Source organism: Larimichthys crocea, chromosome I (genome assembly GCF_000972845.2).
Source record: "Larimichthys crocea isolate SSNF chromosome I, L_crocea_2.0, whole genome shotgun sequence".
Taxonomy (NCBI): Eukaryota; Metazoa; Chordata; class Actinopteri; family Sciaenidae; genus Larimichthys; species Larimichthys crocea.
The window spans coordinates 6,595,795-6,607,056 of record NC_040011.1 but is presented as its reverse complement, the minus strand read 5'-3'; the positions used below and the strand labels follow the sequence as shown (position 1 = coordinate 6,607,056).

Genomic DNA, 11,262 nt, shown 5'->3' with positions numbered 1-11,262 from the left:
ACTTGTGCTGCCCTGTTTACTAAAAAATTATATTTGAAGATTTGCTTATTAATTTCATGAAGCTCGTAAACAAAGACTGTTCAAACTATTTATATTTTACAAACATACCATAACAGTAAACAAAATGAAATACATGTAACATAAATCTCATGTACAGTACAAATATATTTTAATGATACAACGACACAATTGTTAGAAATCACAGTCTACCAAGTATGAAAGTTTACAAGGAAAATGAAATCTTAAATCAAGGTACATTTAGTAGCTTCTACTGGAGCTTTCTACTGCATTTTGCAGTCGTCAGCAGATGTTTCCTCAGTTGACCTTGACACTTCCTCACCTTGAAAACTGGGTTGGACCTCAAATTCATCAAAACACATAAATATAGTGAATGTAAAGTGTTTTAAATGTTTTCACTGTGTCGTCCACAGCGCACAATAAATAGTAAATATCTCTCTTTGCAAAATATAAACAAACATTTGAGATATTTGACATTTTCAATCTTTAATTTGTAACCATGATTTTTTAAAAAATGTTTAGCTTAAATTCGGTGTAACCACGACATCTGGCCTTCACACAGAAAACAAGACTGATACAGCACATCGGAATTCCAACATCTCTGAGGTTATCAGGATATCAGCAGGTAACTCACTTGAGCTGTGTATACGACCTATTACTGGCAATAATGTCACATCTGAGTGATTGTCAAGGAACTTATTACAGCCATTAAATTGTAGACAAGGATGTTTTGACACATCAACAGCAGTCTGCAAAAAGCTAATTACATATTATATCGATAATATCAACCTACCACACAAAGGCCATTTAAGACATCAACACAGGACTAAACAGGAATCATTCCTGAGTAGTGCACGTTGGAATGATGCTACATTCAAGAAATAATCTCATACAATGTTATGTAATTGTCCAACACTGAAAAATTAAGAAAGCCAGCACGAAGAGCAGGGAGAACAGGTTGAGTCAGGGGTTACTGGGCCAGGTTATTTGTGACATCGCCACGAGAACACCAGCTGCTCATGTTAACGACTGGAGGGCAAAGCCTGGATAAATATGGCACATCTGGCCTCCAATATTGATAACAGTACTGAGATTTATCGTATTTATATGAATATAAAGGTCCTGTTTACAACTTTAAAAAAACTTTTTCAGTGTGAAGTTAGATTTTAAGACAGTAAATCCTTTTTTTCCTGCTGAAATTTATGGCTGCATCCTCTCTAAAACTTCTTTGACTGCAGGTCCTGTCTTCAACTTGTACATATTATCTACAGGATAACATTTAGAGTGTCAATATTTGGCTAATAAACCCTCCAGAGTGTGGCCATCCAAACATAGGAGCACAGTTTGTCCCTGACTCCACTAACTTTAAATGACTTCTACTCTTCAAAAAATACCAAGAGTCACACGCACAAACCAGATCTCTGTTTCAACACACATGTTAACACACAAACGCAGTCACTCTGTGCACTCGGCTATCTCCGTGCCATCCACCAGCAGCGTGTGAATGATCCCGTCTCGTCTCTTCCCGCTGCTCACAGCCTTCACGCAGCAGTTGTGGTCTCCGAGGGTGAAATGTGTTTCTGTGCCGTCGTCCACAAACTCCCCCTGCAGGTGCAAATCCAGATAAAGGTGTGGACAAAGAGAGCAATCATTCAGTTCAGCTCTGGAGCTGAACCGGGTGTTTGAGGCTTTCTACACATAGACATTTTACTGTTTATAGTACTGACTTTAAGGAGACATTAACAACTGCTCAGTGACAGCATCAGTGACTGTTGTCATACTTACCGCAGTCTCAATGTTTTGTCCATTGCACCAAATATCCATGGTGTCTTTCTCTGAAACAAAGCAAACACTGAATCAGACAAAAAGTATGTGATGTGACTGCCAGCAAACAGTTGCTAAACAAGTCGCAGAATGTGTACCTGCAGGTTTGAGTCATTGTTTGTTTCTGATGCTGTTGGGCTTGGTTCGAGAATGTTTGACTTTATCTGATCACCTTGTTTCAGACCTTGTGACCACACCTCAACTGTGCCACTTCCAATGTTCCTATAAATAACCCTCTCCTCCTCTTTCGCTGTTGTATTCTGCAGCCCTCCTGCCACGATATTTCTTCCCTTTACATCTTTCTCTCCTTCCTACTCTCCATATGGGGTCTGTCGTGTCTGGGTGCTATGGTGATCCCCACAATGCAGCAACAGGCTGAAGAGGTACAAGAGGTCACGTTTCACTCACAGTTTTTTTCAATGTTTTAATAAATTATTTTAAAAGATCTTGTTGATGGTGTGGTCCTTTCTTGTGAAATGTAGTTTTCGTCGTACCTGTCGTGATCTGACATTGTTGACATTGTTATGTAACATTTATGTAGTTATTAACTTGCTCTTTCTTTGGTAAAATAAGAAATATAAAAATAAGGAATTAAAAAAACAACAACACAAACTTACTTGTGTTTGACTGATAAATAAACACTTGTGAAAACAAAATTTTTTGCTTGATCTACCTAACATTTCCAACCTAACTTTTTCTACCGCACAAGAAATATTAATGGCCTCCCTTAAAACCACACAAGCAGCAGCTTGTGCTTATTAATCTGGTTTTGTGGTTCGAATGACAAAATGTATCATGGACAACACAACAGATCACACCCACATATTTCTACTAGTTTGGTGAATAGTTCTTTTTTACGTCAGTGATTCAGTGGTATGCCACCTGATCATCCGTGAGCAGTGTAATTATAAGGAGGATTGACAAGATAACAGAGGTGGCTGAAGATGGCGTAAGGCTTAAAGCTGTTAAAGAGCTTAGCCTCAGCTCCAACATAATACTGGTGGCTAGTCCTGCAGGGGCAGAAATCACACTATGCCAAATTCAATATAAATATCGATTGATTACACGAATTAACAAATAAAACTCATCCAAAGCAACTAATTGCACTCAGTATTTATACCGGAAAATGTCGAATATTGAATATTGTGGTTAAGCTATGTGAAAAAACATCATAATAACCAATGACATACTTACTAAATGATCAGGACAGTAATATACAAACACAGAGAGGCTCACCTAGGACCACCCTGCAGTCGATGCCGTCCAAGTTAAGAACCCAGGTGCTGGTGACCTTTGATCTGTTCTCCATGTACTTCTTCAAGCTCTTGCCGTTGATCTCCAGTGTGTACTCATAGGCAAAACCACTGACTGCATCAATGTTGATGGTTGCTTTGGTGTCTGATTTGCCCACACTGAATGTCTCCTTCCCCACAAGTTTGAACATCCAGTCCCGTCTCAGGATCTCCTGCAATATGATGGAAAATCAGAACATGACAGCAGCGTGTGGGGGTCAGGAAACACATCTAGTCTCTCTAACCTGGTTAAAGTCACTTTAGACCATGATCCATACCTTCCCATCCACGTAGATGACCCTCTTCCCGGTGGTCGTGCCGTGTTCAAACTCTATCCTGTGGACCCCATCACTCAGTGCCACCTCCCACACACCAGCAAGATCATTGGACATCATGCTTTCTTCAAACCCTGCTGGAGACGAGCATTAAAACAACCAGTGTGCTAAACGTGGGGGCAAATGCATGACTGCCGCTGTTTACAGAGCGAGCTAACAGACCGCGCTGACGTTAGTTAGCTGAGAATAAAGACATGAAACACCTGTGCAGGTTCACGCGTGTATCTGCATGCACAAACTACTGTCTACGTGTAGTATTTAGAGCGAATGATGTTCAAATGTTTACAGCGGGTCAACTTGTGTGTGAATAATGGCTAAAGATAACGCTGTTTGTTGCAATACAACTTCCGGTGTGAGGGGTTTCCTTTCAAAATTAAAGCAAGTAGCTTTTGAACTAGCCTAATACAGTACATATTCGTGTTAAAATTTACCAATGTGGCTCCTGTGTGTGTGTGTGTGTGGTTTCTAACTAGAACCATATATGTACGGGACAAGTATTCAAAAAAATGAACGAGCATCTCATTTACACATGAATATATTTGTTACTTCGAAACGTACCACCTACATGCTCAATAGGCTCTTAGTTTTTAAGTTTCCGAAGTCTGTATTTACTCTACGTTTCACAAAGAACGGAAAGAATATTTTAAAACTAATTGTTTGCTATCAAACTTTCGAAATTAGGCGTTTTCAATAAACTGGCATTTTATTTTGAAAGGAGAACGGAAGCACTACTACGCTAGTCAAGCGATATACTGCGTAACTTTTCAGTAGCTCTAACCGCTAACGTTACCTTCTTTGCCACGGGAGGATAACCTCAGACATTATCTCAGTAATATATCATCCATCGGGGATTACCTTAACGGTGCTGAAGTAAGCGCTCCAGCTCAGAGGGTAACAAATGCTCGGCAGGACACTTTATAGCGAAGTTTATTCACAGGTAATTAGCCACGGTAGAGAGTCAACAGACGAGCTGTGGTTATGCTGTTGCTATGGTAACTTGATATCCGCCTACGTACAGGCTTTGACCACGCCCAGCCAGGGACTGTACGCAAAGTACACATGTGAAGTACTTTATACTAATTTATACACGAGGGAAATCATGTACTTTGTGTTTTTTTAAAGAGGGGCTTGAGTCAAGCTTGACAATATGAAGATGCCTGGGGGTGGGAAATAATAATAATAATAATAACAATAATAATAATAATAATAATAATAATTATAATAATAATACATTTTATTTCATAGGCACCTTTCTGTCTCCCAAGGATGCCTTACAGTAAATGAGAGTAGACAGCAAATAACAGAAAAAAACAAAAAGAACCATAAAAGTATATCAAATCACAAGAATACAACATTAAAAACAGGTTACAATAGGACAATGCAATTGAATCAGATTGAAAAGGCTATTTTAAACAGGTAGGTTTTAAGTGCAGACTTAAGAGTGTGAGTTGATGATCCTTATGACGGGGGATTAGGATAGAGTTAGTCCCAGAGCTTTCATTCTGCTCCCCATGGTGCTGAGCGGGGCGGAATGGACAGTCAGGTGAATGACCAATAAAAGTTACATACAAGTGTTCTGTAACAGTTTTGTTTTTAAATGACAATGTAACCAAATCTAAGCCAATCAGGTGTAAACAAATCTAAAAAAACAGTTCTTCCTTTCTTTCACATCTGGAGTCAAATAACAAAGAATAAATTGTATGGAAAACATTAAACTTGCATGAAGTTGATACAAAACTTAACCTCATGATTGGCCCCCGGGCCTGGACTTAACCTACATTGCACAAACCTGGAGAGGAAAGTAAATAAGGCCTAGTTAAAATGAATCCCAGCTTGACCAGCAGTAAAATGCTACTGTGAGAGGTCAACCAGTATCCAGACGATTGCTTATGTTTATGAAATGGTTATTTATAGTATTTTAATTCAGTTTATTAAGCTGAGAATTTTGATCTTGTTTCTTCATAGGCATACACGTTTCATGGTTTAATATACAGGTTAATATATTGTTGTTATTGTTAATTCTCTCTGGCTGCAGTATTTAGATAGTAGTAACATAGAAAAATGCACTGCACGGTTTTTGCCACTAGGCTGCGCCTGTGAAGAAACCAGTGGAGGAGTTTTAACAGTGGGGAACTGCTCTTGTTCTAAAATGTTACGTTGTTGTTATGGTTACGGGAGTAAGCTAGAAAAACAGACTTTTTAGGAGAGTGTGAATATGAACATTTCACTGTGTTTAAGCGTCTGCCTGTATTTTCAGGCTGCAACACTGCTTGCACATTAATGCAAAAGAATTAACAATAATATATATCAACACTCACATTATTACATTTTTACTCACTCAAAACATTAAGATGGCTTAAGTTATATTTAAGTGTCCCATTCACCCATGACAATGTGAACCAGCATGCACAATAGCACTGACATGATATAGTAGGGCCAACACAAGGTGTTTCCGAGGATACTAACTAAGGTTTTGTTACATTTATTGCAACAGAGACTTTCCAGTGAGCAAACATGCACCACAGCAACGCTATTTGATACTATTTATTTATAGTCTAAGACTAACAAGTTCAGTGACTCAGAAACCAAATGACGTCTGAGGGTAGTGGTTATTACACACAACTGACCCTGCTGCCAAACCACTGCATTACAAAATAAAATAAAAAAATTTAAAAAATGAACCCGATATGGTTTTGTCCTCACAAGGCCCTTAAACCTTTTCCAGCATGTCTTTCTTTCTATATATTTCTTATTTATGAGTCATTTCTTATCTGCCTTTTGTATACAAGCTGCCAAGCTGCAGTGACATTAAAGTGGGATCATTAAAGTCTATATTTTTTGTATGAATCAAGAAGTGTCAATTATGTTTTGTCATTGACTTGTTATATTATGAAAGATTAGAGGGGTCTTAGAAATAGGGAGATACAGTGAGCAACAATGGATCTTTGTAGTAATAGATAATAATAAATAATACAAGTGATATTGTACAGTGATAGTAATGAAAACATAGTATAACACACTTTTTCAGCATAAGCACAAAAGTTTTTGAAAAGTTTTGTCTGTTTGTTTTTTACAAAATACTGCACTTCCTCTTTTTATTTCTTCTTTTTTATCAGGTTCATCTCTTATAATTTTTCATAGTCATCTCTACCTTGTGAAATAAGTACTGACCTGTGAGTTGGTTGCAACTTGTTCACCTGCCCGCTCTTTAAGATCAACCATCCCTAGTATTCAGTTATTTTAACGGTCTCTCTGATCGAACATTCATCACAGTTATGGTTTAGTGTTGTGTGTGGTGTTTTTTCTCATGTAAATCCAGGTGTGTGGTTGCCATTTGGTGATTGGACCCCAGCTGAGGTGTGATGTGTGGCCCCAATGAGGGCCGGGATTGACACAGCACTGTTAACGGAGGTTAACTTGTTTGTTGAGTTCGTGGAGGTTATTTTCGCTTATTTCTGGGACTGGGCAGGGTTTAGTTTAGTTTATATCACAGATTACGCTTGAGAATATTTCTGTTAGATCCATTAGTTTAGGGGTGCTGTTTTTTATGTTTTTTTTGTTATTGATCATTAAATTAGATAGCAAGGCTTCTTTTGTTTCCCGCTTTGTTTCATTTGGATGGTGCAGGCTCTGTTTCGTTGTAACACTTCTGAATTTCAGTTTCGTTATGAGTCAGAGTGAAGCCTCAGATTATCAGGCGAGGGTTCCTCCTGGCTGTTTAATGGTCAGAGCCCAGCTCTGTCTCAGCTCTTAAACTCCCTATCTACAGATCTGAGAGCTGCAGAATCAGTGACATCTGATTAAAAATCTTAAAATTAAAATCTTAATCTTGTCTGTGTCCTGTCCACAACAGCCTTTCATCAGTGCAATCACCACTATCTTTGATTTCCAACACTTTTTAGTTTTTTGGTTAGAGTTTGTTAGTCTGCATATATGATCTGTTGCTAAAGCCACATTTACTATGATAACAAATTATGCCATCAATTTTGCATGTTCATGGAGTGTTGAAACATTAAAATGCTAATTTTTTGTCACAACCCTGTACCTGATGCTTGTAGAAAACCGCTAAACGATTTGAAGGACCTGCTCTTTAGAGTATTATTACACATACAATAAGTACAGCAAATATTAATATTATTCATATTAATTAAGGGACATATAACTTGACTGAGGAACAATCGAGACCACACATAGTTTAGGTTTTAAGGATTTATTTCAACGACAGTGCAGATATACCTAAAGAGTATTAGTAAAAAACATCAGCTTGAGGTGAAGAAGTAAAATATGTGAGAGCGGTACGTCATAGAAAAGCAAACACAAAAACACACGTGTTGGGTTATATGTCTTCAAACTAATATTTAAAACAACTGTGCATCTGGCTTTTTCACATTAGTTTTGCAAGAACAGCTGAGTATAAAGACTTAATATGGTCAGACAATGTAAAACCATGTACCATTTTCTTTTGCAACAATGACTGCTGCTCAATTTCACAGGAAGTGACATTCTTCCCTTTTCTCTTCCATGTAATGCACAAAGCCAACCACACAAAACTCCAAAACCCAGATACAATGCCTAAGATGCATATATAAGTCACCTGCAAATAGGTGACTTATATGGATTATATGTATTATAGCCAGTTGTCATCTGCAAAAATATAACATTTAAGAGGAAGGCCTTTACCACAAAGCATGCTGTTTAAAGAGAGAAAACAGAAAGAAAGAAAAACAGAGAGCTGATTTCACCACTTCCTTTTTGAGAGATCAAGATATCTGATTGTTAGATATTTTTTTCTGTTTTCTTTTTTCCACTGTTGTAAGCATGGCCGGCAATGGCTGTGCAGGCAGCTTTCCCTCTAATTACTCTGATGGTGAGCCACATTTTCAACAACTGGTTTATATTTTTGAGGCTGACACCTCTTAACAGGATCTAAAAATCAGACGTTCAGCTTTTGAAGCGACCACCCAAATTTAACATTAGTACTAGCCATGTGAACCATGTACATCCTTGATATTATTAGTATGGTAATTAACCATTAGAGGATGACACCCTGCATCGTACAACATTGCCCAATGGTTAATAACATCAGATCACGAAGGAATAACTTCACATTTTCAGAAACAGGCTTGTTCAATTTAGTTATTTGAAAAAGTGTCACTGACCTGTTAAATATAAGATTGAAGCCAGCAGCTTGCTATCTTAACTTAACTTATCATCTCATCTAATCCTCTAACCCTACATGTGGTCTACTGTAATATCAGATTAGACCACTTGGTTGTTGGGTCTGTATTATTAACATTAACATAATTAACACTTTGTTTATTTGGCCAATTGAAAGGGTGAATGAATATGTCCACCACCCAAACTTGTAATTGAATAATCCTTCAGGAGTTATTCACATAGTAGCAGAGGTGTTTCTAGATCTGGTGCTCATTACACTGTTGACAGAGCCCCTCCTGAAAGCCATCCAGACCTGTTTGCTGATGAGGCCGTGTTTGTAAAGAGCTAAGAGTAGCTGGTTACGGAACTTCTCACCAATGAAGGCGTACAGCACTGGATTCACTGCACAGTGCATGAAGGCCATCAATTGGGTCACATTTAGAATCACTTCCAATCTGTAGCGAGTTTCACATGTCTTCACTTGAAGTGTTCCACCTCGTGTGAGCGTATCAATCAGCACAGATATGTTATAAGGCAGCCAGCACACAATGAATGCTACCACCACTGCCAGGATGACACGTATGGCCTTATGCTTTTGTTGATTACGTGTGTGAAACAGCGTCACCAAGGTCCAGCCGTAGCAGACAGCCATCACCAGGAGTGGCAGGAAAAAGCCCACCGTATGACGCAGAACACGGACGCCAACACGCCACTGGTCACTGCTTTCACCAGTTAGGTTTTCATAGCAAATGCTCTGCCCCAGGTCTGCAGCATTGAAGCTCTCCTTCTGAATTGTCACGGGTAAGGATAACAGTCCAGCCATCACCCACACCACAAAGCACACCACTTTTACCAACAGGTGACGGGAAGACAGGATACGTGTAGCTCGCACAATGGCAAAGTGACGGTCCACACTGATGCATGCAAGCAGGAACACACTGCAGTACACTGATGCTTCCTGAAAGCCTGACAGGACTTTGCACAAGAAGTTTCCAAAGATCCAACCAGTATAAGCGTCGACGGCCCAGAATGGGAGCGTGACACTGAAGAGAAGGTCTGCCACCGCCAGGTGCATTAGGTAGATATCTGTGGTTGCTCTACTGTTCTTCATGTAACAAACCACATAGACAACAATGCTGTTGCCTACCATGCTGAAGACAAACACGATGATGAAGGTGATCATCAGACCCATGTTCCAAGAGTCCGGCAAACTTGCCCTGCAAGGACTAGATCCAAGCTCATCCTCAGAATATGTAATATTATCAAGGTCATACATCTCTGTTGAGAACTGAGAACAGACAAAAAAAAAAAACTCATTAAAGTAAAAGTAAAAGTAGCAGCAGTATCAGTAGCAGTTCCGTTTTCAGTGAAATTGAAAAAATAAAAGCTGCATGCTCTATTTGCTCAAATTAGCATTCCCTTGAGGGAATCAGAATGAATCACAAGTGACCACTATAATAACTATATTAAATGAAGCTCAATGGACTGCACACACACAAAAACATGGTTTCTAGATAGTGAGGTCTTCAGCATAGAAAGAGCTGAGTGGCGCATGAAATTGTTTCATGCAGCATTAATAGTTTCAACTTTAATGTACTTTTATGTTGAACAACAAATCAGTCTCAATTGTTGTTTTGAGATTTTAATTCAAATTACCTTATTATCACCATCAGTCAACAGAATTACATATTAGCTAATGATAGTTGGATATTTACCATTTTTTACCATGCAGTTACAATAACATTGAACTATTTCTTAGCTTTACATGCAGAAGTCTTTTTTTTATCATTTGTGCACATTTACCAACAATTTAAATGAAACATCTTTTATGACTTCAGTTCCCAATTTTCACATCAACTTGAAAATAGTAATAAAAATAATGAAAGTGTTTACCTCTTTTTCATAATCCTCTTGAGTGGTTAGAACCAAATACCTCAAAACAATAAAGATCAAAAGTTGCAGCTTCATCTTTTTTTGAGGCTCACAAGTTAATAAAAAGTTACTTGAAGCTACTTGACAAAGAGTGTTGTCGCTGACGTGATCTAAGCCCTTGTGTAACATGCGTGCAAAGTATTGGCATGGTATTTGCAAATTGTGTCCTTTTAAGGGAAGTACACAGACCGCAGATGCTGTTTGATAAAATCAGTTCCAAGCAATCAACATGAATGAGTCTTGTTGAATGTGACAGGATGTTATGTTATGTTAGACTCGTATGATGACACCTGTAGAGCAAAGCTGATAAGAGCAAAATACTTGTTTTTATTACAATTTGTTCAATTCTGTCTCAAAAACAAAGTAGAGAAACAAAGTACTCTACCATAAAATATTATTATAATCACAGGAGCACAACACCGCTACATCTATTTGTAATTGGTGACTACTGACCAATCTATAATCTATTCTTCCTTAGAAAATTACTACAGTTTCTACTGAATATGATATTTGGGCGGTGCTGTCCAGCAGACAATGGAGTAGGTCAAGTTTGGTTTGAGCTCTCGTCGAACTTTTGCTTTATTTTAAGTTAATAAGCGCTTTTCATAACGGAATACTGGTAAACCTGATTCGAACATATTCCTTAAGTCAAACGTACATGTGTATGTGTGTAAATGGCGGCCCAACACCGCCTTGTCCACGAG

General features: G+C 38.3%; 2 protein-coding genes across 4 annotated transcripts; both read right to left on the bottom strand.

Annotated features, from left to right (window-relative positions):
- Positions 1-154: 154 nt before the first annotated feature.
- Positions 155-4,475, bottom strand: faima (Fas apoptotic inhibitory molecule a). 3 transcript variants are annotated; one of them, XM_010739614.3, is made up of 5 exons: positions 4,325-4,475; positions 3,413-3,546; positions 3,079-3,307; positions 1,804-1,853; positions 155-1,623 (listed from the first exon to the last, which is right to left on the bottom strand). In XM_010739614.3, the coding sequence occupies exons 2-5, from the start codon at positions 3,527-3,529 to the stop codon at positions 1,474-1,476; spliced, it is 546 nt and encodes a 181-aa protein (XP_010737916.1). In that variant the 5' UTR covers positions 3,530-3,546; positions 4,325-4,475; the 3' UTR covers positions 155-1,473. The 3 variants fall into 3 exon arrangements, with proteins under 3 accessions (XP_010737916.1, XP_010737917.1, XP_019118962.1); XM_010739615.3 differs by having other exon boundaries at positions 3,413-3,543; XM_019263417.2 differs by lacking the exon at positions 4,325-4,475 and having other exon boundaries at positions 3,413-3,827.
- Positions 4,476-7,665: 3,190 nt separating this feature from the next.
- Positions 7,666-10,679, bottom strand: cxcr2 (chemokine (C-X-C motif) receptor 2). Its single transcript, XM_010739616.3, has 2 exons — positions 10,520-10,679; positions 7,666-9,914 (listed from the first exon to the last, which is right to left on the bottom strand). Exons 1-2 carry the CDS (start codon positions 10,592-10,594, stop codon positions 8,862-8,864), a joined length of 1,128 nt encoding a protein of 375 aa, XP_010737918.1. The 5' UTR covers positions 10,595-10,679; the 3' UTR covers positions 7,666-8,861.
- Positions 10,680-11,262: the final 583 nt, after the last annotated feature.

Bases quoted from the DNA above. Each gene is read 5' to 3' on its own strand.
- faima (XM_010739614.3), bottom strand. From the start codon at position 3,529: ATGATGTCCAATGATCTTGCTGGTGTGTGGGAGGTGGCACTGAGTGAT. The intron at 1,854-3,078 runs GTGAGCCTCTCT...GCTTTGTTTCAG, and splicing joins CGACTGCAGGGTGGTCCTAG to AGAAAGACACCATGGATATT. The intron at 1,624-1,803 runs GTAAGTATGACA...TTGCACCTGCAG, and splicing joins GACAAAACATTGAGACTGCG to GGGGAGTTTGTGGACGACGG.
- cxcr2 (XM_010739616.3), bottom strand. From the start codon at position 10,594: ATGAAGCTGCAACTTTTGATCTTTATTGTTTTGAGGTATTTGGTTCTA. The intron at 9,915-10,519 runs GTAAACACTTTC...GTCTGTTCTCAG, and splicing joins AAGAGGATTATGAAAAAGAG to TTCTCAACAGAGATGTATGA.